The 22,284-nt window shown below is 43.6% G+C and overlaps 1 protein-coding gene across 5 annotated transcripts in view; it reads right to left on the minus strand.

Annotated features, from left to right (window-relative positions):
- The window catches only part of LOC118379552 (phosphatase and actin regulator 3-like), a 117,726-nt gene that overhangs the window by 54,438 nt on the left and 41,004 nt on the right, over nt 1-22,284 (minus strand). For all 5 annotated transcript variants that reach the window (XM_052474477.1, XM_052474476.1, XM_052474475.1 and 2 more), the window contains 2 exons: nt 17,058-17,270; nt 2,869-3,097 (listed from right to left, as the gene is read on the minus strand). In XM_052474477.1, the coding sequence (XP_052330437.1) occupies nt 2,869-3,097; nt 17,058-17,270 (442 nt within the window). The remainder of the gene's footprint in view (nt 1-2,868; nt 3,098-17,057; nt 17,271-22,284) is intronic.

A 22,284-nucleotide genomic window follows, 5' to 3' on the forward strand; every position in this document is an offset into this window, starting at 1 on the left:
CTACCTGTCCTGTCTGTGTTTGGTAATTGATTGATTGATTGATTTGTGTCCTACCTGTGCTGTCTGTGTTTGGTAATTGATTGATTGATGTGTGTCCTACCTGTCCTGTCTGTTTTTGGTAATTGATTGATTGATTTGTGTCCTACCTGTGCTGTCTGTGTTTGGTAATTGATTGATTGATTGATGTGTGTCCTACCTGTCCTGTCTGTGTTTGGTAATTGATTGATTGATTTGTGTCCTACCTGTGCTGTCTGTGTTTGGTAATTGATTGATTGATTGATTGATTTGTGTCCTACCTGTGCTGTCTGTGTTTGGTAATTGATTGATTGATTGATTTGTGTCCTACCTGTGCTGTCTGTGTTTGGTAATTGATTGATTGATTGATTTGTGTCCTACCTGTCCTGTCTCTGTTTGGTAATTGATTGATTGATTGATGTGTGTCCTACCTGTCCTGTCTCTGTTTGGTAATTGATTGATTGATTGATTGATTTGTGTCCTACCTGTCCTGTCTGTGTTTGGTAATTGATTGATTGATTTGTGTCCTACCTGTGCTGTCTCTGTTTGGTAATTGATTGATTGATTGATTTGTGTCCTACCTGTCCTGTCTGTGTTTGGTAATTGATTGATTGATTGATTTGTGTCCTACCTGTCCTGTCTCTGTTTGGTAATTGATTGATTGATTGATGTGTGTCCTACCTGTCCTGTCTCTGTTTGGTAATTGATTGATTGATTGATTGATTTGTGTCCTACCTGTCCTGTCTGTGTTTGGTAATTGATTGATTGATTTGTGTCCTACCTGTCCTGTCTCTGTTTGGTAATTGATTGATTGATTGATTTGTGTCCTACCTGTCCTGTCTCTGTTTGGTAATTGATTGATTGATTGATTGATGTGTGTCCTACCTGTCCTGTCTCTGTTTGGTAATTGATTGATTGATTGATTTGTGTCCTACCTGTCCTGTCTCTGTTTGGTAATTGATTGATTGATTGATTTGTGTCCTACCTGTCCTGTCTGTTTGGTAATTGATTGATTGATTGATTTGTGTCCTACCTGTCCTGTCTGTGTTTGGTAATTGATTGATTGATTTGTGTCCTACCTGTGCTGTCTGTGTTTGGTAATTGATTGATTGATTGATTTGTGTCCTACCTGTGCTGTCTGTGTTTGGTAATTGATTGATTGATTGATTTGTGTCCTAGCTGTCCTGTCTGTGTTTGGTAATTGATTGATTGATTGATTTGTGTCCTACCTGTGCTGTCTCTGTTTGGTAATTGATTGATTGATTGATTTGTGTCCTACCTGTGCTGTCTGTGTTTGGTAATTGATTGATTGATTTGTGTCCTACCTGTGCTGTCTCTGTTTGGTAATTGATTGATTGATTTGTGTCCTACCTGTGCTGTCTGTGTCTGGTAATTGACTGATTGATTGGTGTCCTACCTGTGCTGTCTCTGTTTGGTAATTGATTGATTGATTGATTAATTTGTGTCCTACCTGTGCTGTCTCTGTTTGGTAATTGATTGATTGATTGATTTGTGTCCTAGCTGTGCTGTCTGTGTTTGGTAATTGATTGATTGATTTGTGTCCTACCTGTCCTGTCTGTGTTTGGTAATTGACTGATTGATTTGTGTCCTACCTGTGCTCTCTCTGTTTGGTAATTGATTGATTGATTAATTTGTGTCCTACCTGTGCTGTCTCTGTTTGGTAATTGATTGATTGATTGATTTGTGTCCTACCTGTGCTGTCTCTGTTTGGTAATTGATTGATTGATTGATTTGTGTCCTACCTGTCCTGTCTGTGTTTGGTAATTGATTGATTGATTTGTGTCCTACCTGTGCTGTCTCTGTTTGGTAATTGATTGATTGATTAATTTGTGTCCTACCTGTGCTGTCTCTGTTTGGTAATTGATTGATTGATTGATTTGTGTCCTAGCTGTGCTGTCTGTGTTTGATAATTGACTGATTGATTGGTGTCCTACCTGTGCTGTCTCTGTTTGGTAATTGATTGATTGATTTGTGTCCTAGCTGTGCTGTCTGTGTCTGGTAATTGACTGATTGATTTGTGTCCTACCTGTGCTGTCTGTGTTTGGTAATTGATTGATTGATTTGTGTCCTACCTGTGCTGTCTGTGTCTGGTAATTGATTGATTGATTTGTGTCCTACCTGTCCTGTCTGTGTTTGGTAATTGATTGATTGATTTGTGTCCTACCTGTGCTGTCTGTGTTTGGTAATTGATTGATTGATTGGTGTCCTACCTGTCCTGTCTCTGTTTGGTAATTGATTGATTGATTGATTTGTGTCCTACCTGTGCTGTCTCTGTTTGGTAATTGATTGATTGATTTGTGTCCTACCTGTGCTGTCTCTGTTTGGTAATTGATTGATTGATTGATTTGTGTCCTACCTGTGCTGTCTGTGTTTGGTAATTGATTGATTGATTGGCGTCCTACCTGTCCTGTCTCTGTTTGGTAATTGATTGATTGATTGATTTGTGTCCTACCTGTGCTGTCTGTGTTTGGTAATTGATTGATTGATTTGTGTCCTACCTGTGCTGTCTCTGTTTGGTAATTGATTGATTGATTGATTTGTGTCCTACCTGTGCTATCTGTGTTTGGTAATTGATTGATTGATTGGTGTCCTACCTGTCCTGTCTCTGTTTGGTAATTGATTGATTGATTGATTTGTGTCCTACCTGTGCTGTCTGTGTTTGGTAATTGATTGATTGATTTGTGTCCTACCTGTGCTGTCTCTGTTTGGTAATTGATTGATTGATTGATTTGTGTCCTACCTGTGCTGTCTCTGTTTGGTAATTGATTGATTGATTTGTGTCCTACCTGTGCTGTCTCTGTTTGGTAATTGACTGATTGATTTGTGTCCTACCTGTGCTGTCTGTGTTTGGTGGCCAGGGCCCGATGTAGCTCCTCTATAATACAGCTGGGGGGCGGTGGGGGTCGCAGTGCCCCCAGGTGAGGGGAACCGGTAGGGGTGGAGATCCGTCCTCGCAGCAAGGAACCCTGGGTAGTCCTGGGCAAAGTGAAGTTCCGGGGTAGAGTGGCTGGAGACTTCTTCCTCTCTAGGTTAGGATCCGACTTAGGGAAGGGGTGAGGACCTGTAGTGAGGGGAAGAATAATATAATGGTAATATTAGTTCATGTAATGGTGAACGTTCTGGGTAGAGTGGCTGGAGATCTCTCCCTCTCTAGGTTAGGACAATAATATCATGTTAATGTTAATATATCCGCAATGGTTCCTGGGTAAACTTCTTCACAGGATACGGTAAGGATGTGTTATCAGACGTAGTGTTACTTAGAAGATATAAGGTCAGAGAGTTTCTAAACCCAGAGGCGCAACATCGCAAAACTTCCGGGAAGACTTGCGAAAAACACCAAACAGACCAGGCCCGGGTTAAGAGAAGTGAAATATTCTTCCTAAGTTAATTTTCTCAAAGCCTAAATTCCAGCCAATGTCTGAAGTAGTTGAACATGGTATTACTCCAACCTTGTGGAACTGACATGTTTTCATGTTCCTCAAAAACAACTTTATATCGAAGGAGTGCCTTTGATTTGACGGCACGTGCGCAGTTCGACGCAAGACGAAAGGACAAAGGGTGGTCAGAATTTGTTTTGGAGATGCAGTTTCTGCCTGTCTTCATGCTGTACTGTCTTTGATACTATGATGGTCTGTGACAGTTTCTGCCTGTCTTCATGCTGTACTGTCTTTGATACTATGATGGTCTGTGACAGTTTCTGCCTGTCTTCATGCTGTACTGTCTTTGATACTATGTTGGTCTGTGACAGTTTCTGCCTGTCTTCATACTGTACTGTCTGTAGTGGCTTCCTTTCGTCTTTACCATAGCCACTGCCCAAGCCTGAAGCGGGGTTGTTTGGTACGCATACAGTCCACACTCAAGGTTTCCAAACGGCCAAACATTCCATGACATCCAGGGATATGGTGCAACAAAAATGTTTATTCTTCTTATATCTAACAAATAAATGATTCTCCAATCAACTTAAAGCACAAAATACTTGATATGGAAAATACATATTATGGTATGTCTGTATGTCTGTATGGTCAAAAACTATACCGCTCCCGCATCTAGCAAGGACTCCTTCTCCCGAAGGCCCAACTTCCTGCCTTTATCCTAACACACTTACCACAATACAATGAATAGGCAAGAGGGGGGGCCAAAAACTAAGTTACACTAACAACAAATGAATATATCTCAATCAGGTAAATATAAATCATAAAGGTACGTACCTAATATTTCATCATTTACATTAATATTTAATATATTTACACAAATATACATGGAGCTCCATATGTTCGGTCTTTTATACAAATATGTCCAAATCGGCTCTAACATACCGGCCCCTAATTGTTGACTGCACTGAATGCACAACAATTACTTTAAATTCAAACGTAGAGCCAATACACAAAACATTCTATACCAGAGCACTATTGCAGTTCATAGATATATACAAATATACAAGGTACCATATAGGAAAATAGTCCATAGATCTCAGTCTGAGTTGAAGTGTAAAGTTGTTCAACTTCGAAAAATGTCAAGAGTTTGACGTCCAAAAATGTATGACATCAAAGAATGTAAGAGTGCGACATCAACGAATCAGAGGTGCACGTGATTCTAAGATGGAGCACTGTGTGTGTGTGTGTGTGTCACTCCGTCGCCTCAAGGAGCAGACAGAGTTTATTGATAGGTCTCTGTAAGATATTGGTCTTAGTCTTAACCATGACGCTCCGGACAAGACCTTTGGCCCCTGGCAAAGCCTCCACCACACGCCCCATTAGCCAAGAGTTCCTTGGGGCGGTGTCATCGACGATGACCACGAGGTCACCAGGACTGAAGTTTCTCTTAGTTTTGTTCCACTTGTTCCGCTCCTGCATAAGTGGAAGATACTCCCTGATCCATCTCTTCCAGAAGAGGTCAGTGATATATTGTACTTGCTTCCATCTCCTTCGTGAGTATAGGTCGCTTCTCTGGAATAGTCCTGGTGGCAGGACTGGCTTAGCCTTCAGATTAAGCAGATGGTTCGGAGTCAGGGGTTCTAGATCATTAGGGTCATTTGTTACAGTAGTGATTGGTCTGTCATTCATAATCGCCTCAACTTCACACAAGGCTGTCTGCAAAGCCTCATCATCCAGTACTTGCTCTTTAAGGATTGAATAGAGGATCTTTTTCACCAGTCGGATCAACCTCTCCCATACCCCCCCATGGTGGGCTCCAGATGGAGGGTTGAATGACCACGTCACTCCTTCCTTCAGTAATTATTTTTGAATCTTGTTGTGATCCAGCTCTTTCATAGCTTCTCCTAGCTCTCTGTGTGTTCCAACAAAGTTGGTGCCATTGTCTGTTCTGATACTTGTTACTGGGCCCCTTCGACAGATGAACCTGCGCAGGGCATTGATGCAGGAATCAGTATCCAGATAACTAGCAACTTCAAGATGGACAGCTCGACTCACAAGGCAAGTAAAGATCACACCATAACGCTTCACATGAACGCGGCCTCGCTTCACCTCTATGGGGCCGAAGTAATCTATGCCCACATGGGTGAAAGGCGGCAAATCAGGTGACACCCGATCTTGTGGAAGGTCGGCCATCTTCTGTTCTCCAGCTCTAGCTTGCATCCGCCTGCAAAAGACACAGCTCTTAAGGATCTTCCTTGCTAAAGAGTTGGCACAGGGTATCCAATATCGCTGGCGAAGTCTAGAAAGCATGTGACCTCTCCCAGAGTGGCCAACCTGCTCATGGATGTGGAGTAAGATCAGTCTAGAGATGTAGGAGTCTTTGGGCAGGATCATAGGATTCTTTAGTTCCGTAGGCATAGCAGCTTTGCTTAACCTTCCTCCTACTCTCAGAATGCCATTGTCAACAATTGATCAAGCTTACAGATTGAGCCACTTCTCTTGGCACATTGTTTTCCTTTCACAACTAGTGCAATTTCTTGTTTAAAGTGCTGCCGTTGTTCAAATCGAATGATGACCTTTTCTGCTTCATCTAGGTCATACACAGACAGACTTTCTTTTCCAAACGTCAGTTTCAACTTGTCAATTTGTTCCTTCAGTGAGTTTGTCAGACTCTGATCTGGACCAGTTTGAGAGAATTTTCCTTTTCTGGCTTAACTGTAGAAGACGTTTCTTCAGTTTCAGCATCCAGGCAACTGCTTTCTTCAAGCTGTTCCATGTTGAATAGTACTCAATCAGTTTGCTGGTTGGACTCTTTTCTTCCACACTATGGTTTACGATTACGTCTTTTCTCACCTCTGGATCATCCGGAGGGATGGAGCCAAGCTCCTCGGGACTTTCGGCCATTGAGTTTCTGGTTTCTCCAGGAATTCTGGTCCTTTACGCCATCTCTTTGAGTTCAGGAACATTTCAACGTATAATCCTCTTGAGGCATCATCGGCTGGGTTGTGTTTTGAGTTCAAATACCTCCACTGTTTTGCTTTCGATAGGTCACGGATCATAGCAACCCTATTAGCCACAAAGGTATGGAATCTCTTGGTATCATTGCGGATGTATTTTAGCACAGACTGGCTGTCCGTCCAAAAAGTTGACTCCTCAAGTTCAATCTGGAGCTCCAACTTTAACATCCTGTCCACTCGCACTGCCAATGTTGCTGCAGCAAGTTCCAGTCTGGGGATTGTCATCTGCTTGAGTGGAGTCACCCTTGATTTCCCTAGTATGAATGCAATGTGAACCTTTTCCATACCGTTTGTGAACCTAAGGTAACTTGCCGTGCCATAACCTTGTTCACTTGCATCACCGAAGTGATGCAGCTGTGCCGTCTTGACTTGACCAAAGTTCTCAGGCATCATACACCTGTCTATCTGGAATCTGAGAGCTGGTCCAGCTCTGAGAGCCATCTCTGCCATGAAATAGAGTGTTCTTCAGGGATGACTTCGTCCCATCCACACTTTAGCTTGCAGAGCACTTGAAGGATTTGCTTTGCCTTTAATACAAATGGGGCGAGGAAACCTAATGGATCATAAATAGAGCTGACAGTTGAGAGAATACCTCTTCTTGTAAGGGGTCTGTTCTTGACAGTGACTCGGAAGGTAAATGCATCACTTTCAATGTTCCATCGGATTCCAAGTGCTCTTTCAACAGGCAGCTTTTCTCTGTCCAGGTCCAGTTCTTTTATCTGCTTGGCTTTGTGTTCATCAGGGATAGAAGCCAGCACAGTGCGGCTGTTGCTGACCCACTTGGTCAATTTGAACCCACCCTGAGAGCACACATCCCTGAGGTTTTTCGTGAGAGCTATGGCTTGTTCTTCTGTGGCCACTGACTTGAGGCAGTCATCAACATAGAAGTTGGACTTGACTGTTTGAATTACCGCTTCATCGTACCTCTCACAGTTGTCTTCTGCCATGGTACAATTGCTAAGAGGACCGTTCATCACCCATCCAAAGAGGGTTTTCACTGCATACGGTCCGTTGCCTTGACTATTTATGATTTTCCAGGGTTCCATTGCCTTTGGAGCATTTACGCCAATCAGGAGTTCGATGTCGGCGTCAATTTCCTTCAACTGAACTTCTTTCAGGTATGGCCACCTTTTGAGATCTTTCTGAGTGGGAATGTTCTCTCTTGTCACTGGGATCTTATTTTGGGTGTAGACCTTTGGTAATGCAAGAAATGTGTCACCTTCCACATTGCCAATCTCTAATCCAGATATCTCAAAGCTCTTGGTAGGACTCTCCTGCCCCATTGTGCGTAGCAGAATTTCAGTCTCACTGCCTTTAGCTTGCAACTGCCTCATGAGTCTCTCCGTACAAAATGTTGCTGAGCTACCAGAATCGAGAAATGCATAGGTTAACGTAGACTTGCTTCCATTTGCCATCTTTACTTGAACTGGCACAATCGCAAGTGCACAATCTGTACCGGCCCCAGTATCTTCACCAGCTTCCAGTGAAACAAGAGCACTGCTGACAGTCTCCTCCCGCTTTACTGCTACACCCCTCGTATCTGCCTTCAGAGATCTAAATCTCTCTCTTCCTTCAATGTGCAGGATAGTGGGGTGCTTTCTTTGACATTTCTGACAGGTCATCCTTCTTTTACATTCTTTGCTTAAGTGTCCTCTCATCAAACATCCAAAACAAAGGCCTTTTGATCTCAGAAACTCAACCTTGGCTTCGTGTGGCTGTGCCTTCACCTGTTGGCAGTCGACCAGGAAATGCTCACCAGCGCAAAATACACATGAGATACTGGGTGCATCAGAAGGGTAGGCACCTGGTTTCTTGACTTTGAATGTTTGTTCTTTTAGAGTTTTTTCCGAGTCACAATCTGCCACTACATCTACTGCAGTGGCAAAGCTGCTTCCCCTACTCTTGGACTTGAACTGCTGTTTAAAGTCAGCTTCTGTTTTGGTTTTAAAAAACCTTTTGTTGGTCAGGGGATCTTGGATATCTCCGTACAACGGATCCTGCAGTATTTTTGCCTGTTTTTCCATGAACGTCACAAGGTCACTGAACTGGGCCCTCAGGTGGCTTCTCTCTAAAATATCACATGCCGTAGACCTCCATTTTTCCCTTAGTTTGTAGGGAAGTTTTGACATGATCAACTTTATGTTGGAGGGAAGATTAAGCTCTTCCATGTTCTGTAGGTCTTGCATAGCGTTACAGCATCCTCTAAGATAGAGTGCATAGCCACCCAGTCCCTTTCCATCATCCGGTTTGATGTTTATCCAGTTCCAAGCTTTTTCCATGTAAGCAGTGGTGACTTTGATTTCATTGCCAAAGTGTTCCTTTAACAACCTCTTAGCCTCTGCATAGCCTCTTCTGGCTTCCATATGCAGACAACTACGGACTAGATCCTTGGGCTGACCAGAGGTGTACTGTTCCAGGTAATAGAGCCTATCCTGGTGGCTGCTTGTCTTATCTTCTATTCCATGCTCAAATGCACGCATAAATGGCCTAAAGTTTAGAGGATCACCGTCAAACATAGGTATCTCCCGAACAGGGAGTGTGGCCTGTTTGTGCTGTAGTACAAGGAGGTCAGCAATTTCATTCTGCCTTTGCATGACAGTAGTGAGGTTATCATGGCTGGTATTATGGCTGATACCCGCAGTGTTGATTCTGTGTTGATTGCTAGACCTTGGCTGCTGAAGGGTGTGGTTTATGACTGTTTTCTGAATAGGTTTTGATGGCTTTGTGGTCGGTTGTTGTAAAACTCTTTGTAGTGGGGTCTTTGGAACTGCACCTAATGCAGCAAATGCAACAGGTGATGGTTCAGGTTCCTTATAGACCTCGGGTTCCTGGTTCTCAAAATAAGAGTTCATTCCATCTTCTTGGCTTAGAAAATGGGCTGCCACAGAATGGGATTGAGAAGTTGACTCAACACTCTCCAGAACCTTCAGTTTGGCATTATATGCTGCTATGTCCGTTTCCAGTGCCATTTTTTCCATCCTAACATTCAGTTGAGCTTTCTGTTGTTCCAGTTGAGCTTTCTGTTGTTCCAGTTGAGCTTTCTGTTGTTCCAGTTGAGCTTTATGTTGTTCCAGTTGAGCTTTCTCCAGTTCCAATGCATGCTTGTCCTGTAATGATGCTTGGCGAGCTAGTAGAGCTGCTCGTTCTGCCTCAGCTTTTAGGCGTGCAGAGGACACTGAGGAAGCAGTTTTAGAAGACTTCGTTTTACTTGATGTTTTTGACACATTGGAAATGCTGTCGTGTGGTTCAATGAGCGTTTGTGGCTCGATTTCAGCTTTTTTCCATATTTCCACCTCTTTCAGGAAATGTTCATAAGTTCTCATTCTTGCTTGATAATAGTTAATGCTCTCCTGTTCCTGTTCCTCCTCTGTGACCAGCTCTAGCAAAGAATTATGAGCATTCTTAAAGTCATTGAGAACAGCATGGAATGCTTCAAGACTCTCATCCACAGTTTCAATGTTTCCTCCATCAACAAGAAGGGCCTTTATTTCATTCATTTTGCGTGTACATACTCCAAGTTTGCCTCTCCGGGCTGCATAGAGTGAATTTAGATGCTCCTCTGCCCTCTCCAGTGGAGTCTTATTTGGGATTTCATCCTCCATCATTCACTTTTAGTTCACTCAATTTACAATGATACAGTTGTTGGTTTTTGATTGTTAAACGTAATGCCCCTTTAGACCTCCTTTAATGCTTTAAAACACAGTCCTCCATTTCAGCATATTGACCCATTTGAATTGAACATGTGCAAGTTCGGCATTTTAGATGCGTTTTAAACATTTCATCCCATTATAAGTTGTCCCTTTAATGAAGTTTAAACACGCAGTATCTTTAGATCCCATTCGTTGCGTTGATGCATTGCATTTCCACGTTAGGCCAAATATTAGACATACGATTAGGCTACATTGTGCGTAGGATCTCAGTGTTTCCCAAACTTAAACTTCTTAATTGTTTTCACAACGCTGTGTTTTGAATTCCATTCCCAAGTTTATCAAACATTCCAATTAAAAGCACATTTGCGCTTCCATAATATGCATGATCAAATGATCGCATTGAACAGGGCAGCTCATTCATTCGCAGTGGTTACTCACGGCTGGCGAATTCTAGGAGTTCAAATCCTTCCAAGCGAGCTGTCCTTACGATCCGAATGCAATTACAAATAGAACAATATCCAGCGTGTGTCTGAACCGGAGATTTCCTTCCGATAGTAATCCTTCACGGAGTTTTTTGACTTGAATGTAGTGGCTTCCTTTCGTCTTTACCATAGCCACTGCCCAAGCCTGAAGCGGGGTTGTTTGGTACGCATACAGTCCACACTCAAGGTTTCCAAACGGCCAAACATTCCATGACATCCAGGGATATGGTGCAACAAAAATGTTTATTCTTCTTATATCTAACAAATAAATGATTCTCCAATCAACTTAAAGCACAAAATACTTGATATGGAAAATACATATTATGGTATGTCTGTATGTCTGTATGGTCAAAAAACTATACCGCTCCCGCATCTAGCAAGGACTCCTTCTCCCGAAGGCCCAACTTCCTGCCTTTATCCTAACACACTTACCACAATACAATGAATAGGCAAGAGGGGGGGCCAAAAACTAAGTTACACTAACAACAAATGAATATATCTCAATCAGGTAAATATAAATCATAAAGGTACGTACCTAATATTTCATCATTTACATTAATATTTAATATATTTACACAAATATACATGGAGCTCCATATGTTCGGTCTTTTATACAAATATGTCCAAATCGGCTCTAACACTGTCTTTGATACTATGATGGTCTGTGACAGTTTCTGCCTGTCTTCATGCTGTACTGTCTTTGATACTTTAATGGTCTGTGACAGTTTCTGCCTGTCTTCATGCTGTACTGTCTTTGATACTATGATGGTCTGTGACAGTTTCTGCCTGTCTCTGTATGGTACTGTCTTTGAAACTATGATGGTCTGTGACAGTTTCTGCCTGTCTTCATGCTGTACTGTCTTTGATACTATGTTGGTCTGTGACAGTTTCTGCCTGTCTTCATGCTGTACTGTCTTTGATACTATGTTGGTCTGTGACAGTTTCTGCCTGTCTTCATGCTGTACTGTCTTTGATACTGTGATGGTCTGTGACAGTTTCTGCCTGTCTTCATGCTGTACTGTCTTTGATACTATGTTGGTCTGTGACAGTTTCTGCCTGTCTTCATATGGTACTGTCTTTGATACTATGATGGTCTGTGACAGTTTCTGCCTGTCTTCATGCTGTACTGTCTTTGATACTATGATGGTCTGTGACAGTTTCTGCCTGTCTTCATACTGTACTGTCTTTGATACTATGATGGTCTGTGACAGTTTCTGCCTGTCTCTGTATGGTACTGTCTTTGAAACTATGATGGTCTGTGACAGTTTCTGCCTGTCTCTGTATGGTACTGTCTTTGAAACTATGATGGCCCCCTGTCAGCCCAAGTGTGACGTCTAGTTCACTGACCATCTTAAGTATCGGAGCCTTTTTTTAAATTCCTGAGCCTGTAGCTCAGGACCTAAAATGACACACCCAAATCTGACTGCCCGTAGCTCAGGACCTGAAGCAAGGATATGCATTTTCATGGAACCATTGGAAAGGAAACACTTTGACGTTTATGGAAATGTGAAAGGGCTTTTATTTATTTTTATTTCACCTTTATTTAACCAGGTAGGCTAGTTGAGAACACCTTTATTTAACCAGAGAGGCCAGTTGAGAACACCTTTATTTAACCAGGGAGGCCAGTTGAGAACACCTTTATTTAACCAGGTAGGCCAGTTGAGAACACCTTTATTTAACCAGGTAGGCCAGTTGAGAACACCTTTATTTAACCAGGTAGGCCAGTTGAGAACACCTTTATTTAACCAGGGTAGGCCAGTTGAGAACACCTTTATTTAACCAGGTAGGCCAGTTGAGAACACCTTTATTTAACCAGGTAGGCTAGTTGAGAACACCTTTATTTAACCAGGTAGGCTAGTTGAGAACACCTTTATTTAACCAGGTAGGCCAGTTGAGAACACCTTTATTTAACCAGGTAGGCCAGTTGAGAACACCTTTATTTAACCAGGTAGGCCAGTTGAGAACACCTTTATTTAACCAGGGTAGGCCAGTTGAGAACACCTTTATTTAACCAGGTAGGCCAGTTGAGAACACCTTTATTTAACCAGGTAGGCCAGTTGAGAACACCTTTATTTAACCAGGTAGGCTAGTTGAGAACACCTTTATTTAACCAGGGTAGGCCAGTTGAGAACACCTTTATTTAACCAGTGAAATATACGTGCTGGAGTGTGTGCTACGGGTGGGTGCTGCTATGGTGACCAGTGAAGCTCGTCTGGAGGATAGTTAACACAGTGTCCAAAGAAGGGGCAGAAGTATACAGAATTGTGTCGTCTGCGTAGAGGTGGATCAGAGAATCACCAGCAGCAAGAGCGACATCATTTATATATACAGAGAAAAGAGTCGGCCCGAGAATTGAACCCTGTGGCACCCCCATAGACACTGCCAGAGGTCCGGACAACAGGCCCTCCGATTGGACACACTGAACTCTATCTGAGAAGTAGCTGGTGAACCAGGCGAGGCAGTCATTTGAGAAACCAAGGCTGTTGAGTCTGCCACTAAAAATGCGGTGATTGACAGAGTCGAAAGCCTTGGCCAGGTTGATGAATACGGCTGCACAGTATTGTCTTTTATCGATGGCGGCTATGATATCGTTTAGGACCGTGAGAGTGGCTGAGGTGCACCCATGACCAGCTCGGAAACCAGATTGCATAGCGGAGAAGGTATGGTGGGATTCGAAATGGTCGGTGATCTGTTTGTTAACTTGGCTTTCGAAGACTTTAGAAAGGCAGGGTAAGATAGATATAGGTCTGTCTCAGTTTGGGTCTAGAGTGTCACCCCGTACGAAGAAGGGGAAGACCGCGGCAGCTTTCCAATCTTCAGGGATCTCAGACAATACGAAAGAGAGGATGAACAAGCTAGTAATCGGGGCTGCAACATTTGCAGCGGATAATTTTAGAAAGAGAGGGTCCAGATTGTCTTGCCCAGCTGATTTGTAGGGGTCAAGATTTTGCCGCTCTTTCAGAACATCAGCTATCTGGATTTGGGTGAAGGAGAAATGGAGAGGCTTGGGCAAGTTGCTGTGGGTGGTGCAGAGCTGTTTGGGTAGGGGTAGCCAGGTGGAAAGCATGGCCAGGCGTAGAAAAATGCTTATTGAAATTCTCGATTATCGTAGATTTATTGGTGGTGACAGTGCTACCTAGCCGCAGTGCAGTGGGCAGCTGGGAGGAGGTGCTCTTATTCTCCATGGACTTCACAGTGTCCCAGAACTTTTCGAGTTTGTGCTACAGGATGTAAATTAATTTATGAAAAAGCTAGCCTTTGCTTTCCTAACTGCCTGTGTATATTTGTTCCTAACTTCCCTGAAAAGTTGCATATCATGGGGGCTATTCGATGCTAATGCAGAACGCCACAGGATGTTTTTGTGCTGGTCAAGGGCAGTCAGCTCTGGAGAGAACCAAGAGCTATATCTGGTTCTAAGTTTTTTGAATGGGGCATGCTTATTTAAGATGGTAAGAAAAGCACTTTTAAAGAATAACCAGGCATCCTCTACTGACGGAATGAGGTAAATATCCTTCCTGGATGCCCCGGCAAGGTCAATTAAAAAGGCCTGCTCGCTGAAGTGTTTTAGGGAGCGTTTGACAGTGATGAGGTGTGGTCTTTTGACCGCGGACCCATTACGGACACAGGCAATGAGGCAGTGATTGCTGAGATCCTGCTTGAAGACAGCAGAGGTGTATTTAGGTGTATTTTGGTCAGGATGATACTGTATCTATGAGGATGCCCGTGTTTACAGATTTTGGGTTGTACCATGGTAGGTTCCATGATCATTTGTGAGATTGAGGGCATCCAGTTTAGATTGTAGGACAGTCGTGGTGTTAAGCAAATCCCAGTTTAGGTCACCTAACAGTTCAAACTCTGAAGATAAATGGGGGGCAATTAATTCACATATGGTGTCCAGGGCACAGCTGGGGGCAGAGGGGGGTCTATAGCAAGCGGCAATGGTGAGAGACTTGTTTCTGGAAAGGTGGATTTTTAGAAGTAGAAGCTCTAATTGTTTGGGTACAGACCTGGATAGTAAGACAGAACTCTGCAGGCTATCTCTGCAGTAGATTGCAACTCCGCCCCCTTTGGCAGTTCTATCTTGTCGGAAAATGTAGTTGGGGATGGACATTTCAGAATATTTAGTGGCCTTCCTAAGCCAGGATTCAGACACAGCTAGGATATCAGGGTTGGCAGAGTGAGCTAAAGCAATGAATAAAACAAACTCAGGGAGGAGGTTTCTGATGTTAACATGCATGAAACCAAGGCTTTTACGGTTACAGAAGTCAACAAATGATAGCGTCTGGGAAATAGGACTGGAACTGGGGGCTACAGGGCCTGGGTTCACCTCTACATCACCAGAGGAGGAGGAGTAGGATGAGGGTACGGCTAAAGGCTATAAGAACTGGTCGTCTAGTGCGTTGGGGACAGATAGTGAAAGGAGCAGATTTCTGGGCGTGGTAGAATAGATTCAAGGCATAATGTACAGACGGATATGGTAGGATGAGAGTACAGGGGAGGTAAACCTTGGCGTTGAGAGACGATGAGAGAGGTTTCATCTCTGGAGGTACAAGTTAAGCCAGGTGAGGTCTCTGCATGTGTGTGGGGACGAAAGAGCTGTCTAAGGCATTTTGACTCTACAGTGAAATAAAACAGTAAAAACTAGCCAAGACAGCAGTAGACTAGACATATTGAGAGACATAAAGCAATCACAGGTGTTGATCAGGAGAGCTAAGACAACAACAGGTAAATGGCGATGAATGGGCAGAGCGGGTCAGTTCGGTACATACAGGACCTGAGTTCGAGGCTGGGGCCAACAGGTAAATGGTGATGAATGGGCAGAGCGGGTCAGTTAGGTACATACAGGACCTGAGTTTGAGGCTGGGGCTGACAGGTAAACAAAATGAGGTACCATGTTATTGAAACAGTCCAGGGGGCATCAGCTGTGTAGCCGAGTGATCATAGAGTCAAAAGAGCAGCAATAGGTGAGTCAGGGTGCTGTCTGGTAGTCACTACTACACTAGGTGAGTCAGGGTGCTGTTCAGTAGTCACTACTACACTAGGTGAGTCAGGGTGCTGTTCGGTAGTCACTACTACACTAGGTGAGTCAGGGTGCTGTTCGGTAGTCACTACTACACTAGGTGAGTCAGGGTGCTGTTCGGTAGTCACTACTACACTAGGTGAGTCAGGGTGCTGTTCGGTAGTCACTACTACACTAGGTGAGTCAGGGTGCCGTTCGGTAGTCACTACTACACTAGGTGAGTCAGGGTGCTGTTCGGTAGTCACTACTACACTAGGTGAGTCAGGGTGCCGTTACTACTACACTAGGTGAGTCAGGGTGCTGTTCGGTAGTCACTACTACACTAGGTGAGTCAGGGTGCTGTTCGGTAGTCACTACTACACTAGGTGAGTCAGGGTGCTGTTCGGTAGTCACTACTACACTAGGTGAGTCAGGGTGCTGTTCGGTAGTCACTACTACACTAGGTGAGTCAGGCTGCAGTTCGGTAGTCACTACTACACTAGGTGAGTCAGGGGGCCGTTCGGTAGTCACTACTACACTAGGCGAGCAGGGGACACAGCGTTCAGAAAAGCTAGTGGGCCGGGGCCAGTAGATGGTTCTTCTGCGACATCGTAACAGAATAGCCTGTTGAGACGTTCACGTCGGCAGTCCAGTCGTGATCGGCGGTGCTCCGTGTCGACAATAAATTGTCCAGGCCAAGTGGCAAAGGAGGTATGGTAGCCCTAGAAGTAGTGGTATATTAACCTAATTCAAGGCTAGCTCAAGGCTGGCTGAATGTCGTAGAATATAACACAATAGATCTGGTAAAAGATGATACAAAGTAAAACCAGCCGTTCTTTGCTATTTTCTTGTACCATCATCTTTGAAATGCAAGAGAAAGGCCATAATGTATTATTCCAGCCCAATTTCATTTGAGATTTTTGCCACTAGATGGCATCAGTGTACGTGCAAAGTGTCAGACACATCCAATGAACCATTGCATTTCTGTTCAAAATGTTGTACCAAGACTGCCCAAATGTGTCTAATTTGTTTATTAATAACTTTTCATGTTCAAAATTGTGCACTCTTCTCAAACAATAGCATGGTATTATTTTACTGTAATAGCTACTGTTAATTGGACAGTGCAGTTAAATTAATAAGAATTTAAACTTTCTGACAATATCAGATATGTCTATGTCCTGGGAAATGTTCTTGTTACTTACAACCTCAGGCTATTCGCATTAGCCAACGTTAGCTCAACCTCAGGCTATTCGCATTAGCCAACGTTAGCTCAACCATCCCGTGGAAGGGACACCGATCCCGAAGAAGTTGAAACTGCCCAGCCTGGACAGCTAGCTGTATGAACCTGGTTAGAGTTAGTAAGCTAGTTAGATTACCCATCTGTATGAGGCTGGCTTGAGTTAGCTAACATGCAAACAGGCCAGTAACAGAGGCTGGTTATAGTTAGCTAACATGATAACAGACCAGAAACAAGGGCTAGGGGCTGATTTGGGACTCACCCTCTAGGCTGCCCAGCCTGGTAAGTAGTTTGGGTAGGTTGGGGTGTGGGAGGTCCCATGGGGGGTCCATGGGATGAGGTGTCTCCTGCCCCCCTCCTGTCTCAGCCTGTACCAGAAAGCTTTCCACACAGGGCTCACAGAGGGAGGTGTCCTCCTCCCCTCCGTCCTCACTCTGGTCCGCCACTGTCAAAGTGTCTTCTGTCAGATCAACAGCTGAAACAAACAAAATCAACAACAACAAAAACACAGTCCTTTGTTGAAATACACAGTTGGTTCAGGACAGTTTTCTAACTATTTGATCCTGCTTGATCAGGTTACCTGTGTTACTGTGTTACTGTGTGTTACCTGGGTTACTGTGGGTTACCTGGGTTACTGTGTGTTACTGTGGGTTACCGTGGGTCACCTGTGTTACTGTGTGGTACTGTGGGTCACCTGTGTTACTGTCAGAACCCATTCTGTCCCTGTGCGTCCCAAAGGGCACCCTATTCCCGATATGGTGAACTAATTTTAACCAGGGCCGGGCATATAGGGACGAGGGGGCCCCTTGCTGAATTGGACTCCCGCATTTGGGGCCCCGGTGCAGTTTAATAGCTAATTCTACACATTTTGCTATCATTTATTTATTTTTTTTTTTTTTTTTTTTTTACCTTTATTTTACTAGGCAAGTCAGTTGTTTTCAATGACGGCCTGGGAACAGTGGGATAACTGCCTGTTCAGGGGCAGAACGACAGATTTTTACCTTGTCAGCTCGGGGGTTTGAACTCGCAACCTTCCGGTTGCGAGTCCAATGCTCTAACCACTAGGCTACGCTGCCACCTTTATTTAACCAGGTAGGCAAGTTGAGAACAAGTTCTAATTTACATCATATGCTATCTGGGGGGCCCTCGACCCCCAACCCTCCGAAAAATGAAATAACAATTATAATTTCTGGAGGTCAGGGGCCCGGGGCCCTGCGTTCTCATTCAGTAATCCGTCCCTTTGGGAGGCAGCCTGTGCCTGGTTTATATCTGACTCATGGTATAACTGCAGTGTTTCAGCTCCTTAGCAGTAGAGAGCACAGCTGACTTCCTGTGTCACCCACCAGTGGTGGGTTAGAGAGCATTCCATCAAATCTAATCAGATTGCATTTTTCATTTTTCATGCGCCGAATACAAAGGGTGTTGTAGAACTTAGAGTGAAATGCTTACTTACAGGCCCTTAATCAACAACGCAGTTTTAAGAAAATACCTAAATTAAAGTAAGAGATAAGAATAACAAATAATTAAAGAGCAGCAATAAATAACAATAGCGGGACTATATACAGGGACTACAGGTATAGAGTCAATGTGGAGGCTATATACAGGGGGTACTGGTACAGAGTCAATGTGGAGGCTATATACAGGGGGTACAGGTACAGAGTCAATGTGGAGGCTATATACAGGGGGTACAGGTATAGAGTCAATGTGGAGGCTATATACAGGGGCTACAGGTATAGAGTCTATGTGGAGGCTATATACAGGGGGTACCGGTACAGAGTCAATGTGGAGGCTATATACAGGGGCTACAGGTACAGAGTCAATGTGGAGGCTATATACAGGGGCTACAGGTACAGAGTCAATGTGGAGGCTATATACAGGGGCTACAGGTATAGAGTCAATGTGGAGGCTATATACAGGGGCTACAGGTATAGAGTCTATGTGGAGGCTATATACAGGGGCTACAGGTATAGAGTCAATGTGGAGGCTATACACAGGGGCTACAGGTACAGAGTCTATGTGGAGGTTATATACAGGGGCTACAGGTATAGAGTCTATGTGGAGGCTATATACAGGGGGTACAGGTACAGAGTCAATGTGGAGGCTATATACAGGGGGTACCGGTACAGAGTCAATGTGGAGGCTATATACAGGGGGTACCGGTACAGAGTCAATGTGGAGGCTATATACAGGGGGTACAGGTACAGAGTCAATGTGGAGGCTATATACAGGGGGTACTGGTACAGAGTCAATGTGGAGGCTATATACAGGGGCTACAGGTACAGAGTCTATGTGGAGGCTATATACAGGGGCTACAGGTATAGAGTCTATGTGGAGGCTATATACAGGGGGTACAGGTACAGAGTCAATGTGGAGGCTATATACAGGGGGTACCGGTACAGAGTCAATGTGGAGGCTATATACAGGGGCTACAGGTATAGAGTCTATGTGGAGGCTATATACAGGGGGTACCGGTACAGAGTCAATGTGGAGGCTATATACAGGGGGTACAGGTACAGAGTCAATGTGGAGGCTATATACAGGGGGTACTGGTACAGAGTCAATGTGGAGGCTATATACAGGGGGTACAGGTACAGAGTCAATGTGGAGGCTATATACAGGGGCTACAGGTATAGAGTCTATGTGGAGGCTATATACAGGGGCTACAGGTACAGAGTCTATGTGGAGGCTATATACAGGGGGTACCGGTACAGAGTCAATGTGGAGGCTATATACAGGGGGTACCGGTACAGAGTCAATGTGGAGGCTATATACAGGGGGTACAGGTACAGAGTCTATGTGGAGGCTATATACAGGGGGTACCGGTACAGAGTCTATGTGGAGGCTATATACAGGGGGTACTGGTACAGAGTCTATGTGGAGGCTATATACAGGGGCTACAGGTATAGAGTCTATGTGGAGGCTATATACAGGGGCTACAGGTACAGAGTCTATGTGGAGGCTATATACAGGGGTTACCGGTACAGAGTCAATGTGGAGGCTATATACAGGTGGTACCGGTACAGAGTCAATGTGGAGGCTATATACAGGGGTACTGGTACAGAGTCAATGTGGAGGCTATATACAGGGGCTACAGGTACAGAGTCTATGTGGAGGCTATATACAGGGGTACTGGTACAGAGTCAATGTGGAGGCTATATACAGGGGGTACCGGTACAGAGTCAATGTGGAGGCTATATACAGGGGGTACAGGTACAGAGTCAATGTGGAGGCTATATACAGGTGGTACCGGTACAGAGTCAATGTGGAGGCTATATACAGGGGGTACAGGTACAGAGTCAATGTGGAGGCTATATACAGGTGGTACCGGTACAGAGTCAATGTGGAGGCTATATACAGGGGCTACAGGTACAGAGTCTATGTGGAGGCTATATACAGGGGTTACCGGTACAGAGTCAATTGAGGTAATATGTACATGTAGGCAAAGTTATTAATGTGACTATGCATAGATAATAACAGAGAGTAGCAGCAGTGTAGAGGGGGGCAATGCAAATAGTCTGAGTAGCCATTTGATGAGATGTTCAGGAGTCTTATGGCTTGGGGGTAGAAGCTGTTTAGAAGCCTCTTGGACCTAGACTTGGCACTCCGGTACCGCTTGCCGTGCGGTAGCGAAGAGAACAGTCTTTGACTAATGTGGCTGGAGTCTTTGACAATTTTTAGGGCCTTCCTCTGACACTGCCTGGTATAGAGGTCCTGGATGTCAGGAGGCTTGGCCCCGGTGATGTACTGGGCCGTACGCACTACCCTCTGTAGTGCCTTGCGGGTCGGAGGCAGAGCAGTTGCCATGATAGGCAGTGATGCAACCAGTCACGATGCTCTCGATGGTGCAGCTGTAGAACCTTTTGAGGATCTGAGGACCCATGCCAAATTTTCAGGGGGAATAGGTTTTGTTGTGCCCTCTTCAAAACTGTCTTGGTGTGTTTGGACCATGTTAGTTTGTTGGTGAGGTGGACACCAAGGAACTTGAAGCTCTCAACCTGCTCCACTAAAGCCCTGTCGATGAGAATGGGGGCGTACTCAGTCCTCCTTTTCCTGTAGTACACAATCATCTCCTTTGTCTTGATCACTTTAAGGGAATGGTTGTTGTCCTGGCACCACAAGGTCAGGTATCTGACCTCCTCCCTATAGGCTGTCTCATCGTTGTCAGTGATCAGGCTCAAACTTAATGATGGTGTTGAAGTCGTGCCTAACCGTGCAGTCATGAGTGAACAGGGAGTACAGGAACGGACTGAGCACGCACCCCTGAGGGGCCCTCGTGTTGAGGATCAGCATGGCGGATGTGTTGCTACCTACCCTCACCACCTGGGGGCGGCCCATCAGGAAGTCCAGGATCCAGTTGCAGAGGGAGGTGTTTTGTCCCAGAGTCCTTAGCTTAGTGATGAGCTATGAGGGCACTATGGTGTTAAATGCTAAGCTGTATGAATAGCATCACACACAGCAAACAGCACTAGGCAAAGTCTGTTTCTCAAACTAGACACATTAATGGACTTGTCCTCTTCCAGATTCCAGATACTCAACAAGTCTAAAGAAGGACAGTTTTATTGCTTCTTTAATGAGAACAACAGTTGTCTGCAGTGCTAACATAATTGCAAAAGGGTTTTCTAATGATCAATTAACCTTTTAAAATGCTAACCTTGGATTATCTAACACAACGTCCCATTGGAACACAAGAGTGATGGTTGCTGATAACGGGCCTCTGTACATCTATGTAGATATTCCATTAAAAATCAGACGTTTCCAGCTACAATAGTCATTTACAACACTAACAATGACTACACTGTATTTCTGATCAATTTAATATTATTTTAATGGACAAAAAAATGTGCTTTTCTTTCAAACACAAGGACATTTCTAAGTGACCTCAAACTTTTGAACGGTAGTGTACATGTCAAATGTGTATGTTAAATGTATGTCAAATGTGTATTAAAATGTGTATTAAAATGTGTATTAAAATGTGTATTAAAATGTGTATTAAAATGTGTATTAAAATGTGTATGTAAAATATATGTCAAATGTGTATTAAAATGTGTATTAAAATGTGTATTAAAATGTGTATGTAAAATATATGTCAAATGTGTATTAAAATGTGTATGTAAAATGTGTATGTTAAATGTATGTCAAATGTGTATTAAAATGTGTATGTTAAATGTATGTCAAATGTGTATTAAAATGTGTATTAAAATGTGTATTAAAATGTGTATGTAAAATATATGTCAAATGTGTATGTAAAATGTGTATGTTAAATGTATGTCAAATGTGTATTAAAATGTGTATGTTAAATGTATGTCAAATGTGTATTAAAATGTGTATTAAAATGTGTATTAAAATGTGTATGTAAAATATATGTCAAATGTGTATTAAAATGTGTATGTAAAATGTGTATGTTAAATGTATGTCAAATGTGTATTAAAATGTGTATGTTAAATGTATGTCAAATGTGTATTAAAATGTGTATTAAAATGTGTATTAAA

This window comes from Oncorhynchus keta, chromosome 21 (assembly GCF_023373465.1).
Source record: "Oncorhynchus keta strain PuntledgeMale-10-30-2019 chromosome 21, Oket_V2, whole genome shotgun sequence".
NCBI classification, from domain to species: Eukaryota; Metazoa; Chordata; class Actinopteri; order Salmoniformes; family Salmonidae; genus Oncorhynchus; species Oncorhynchus keta.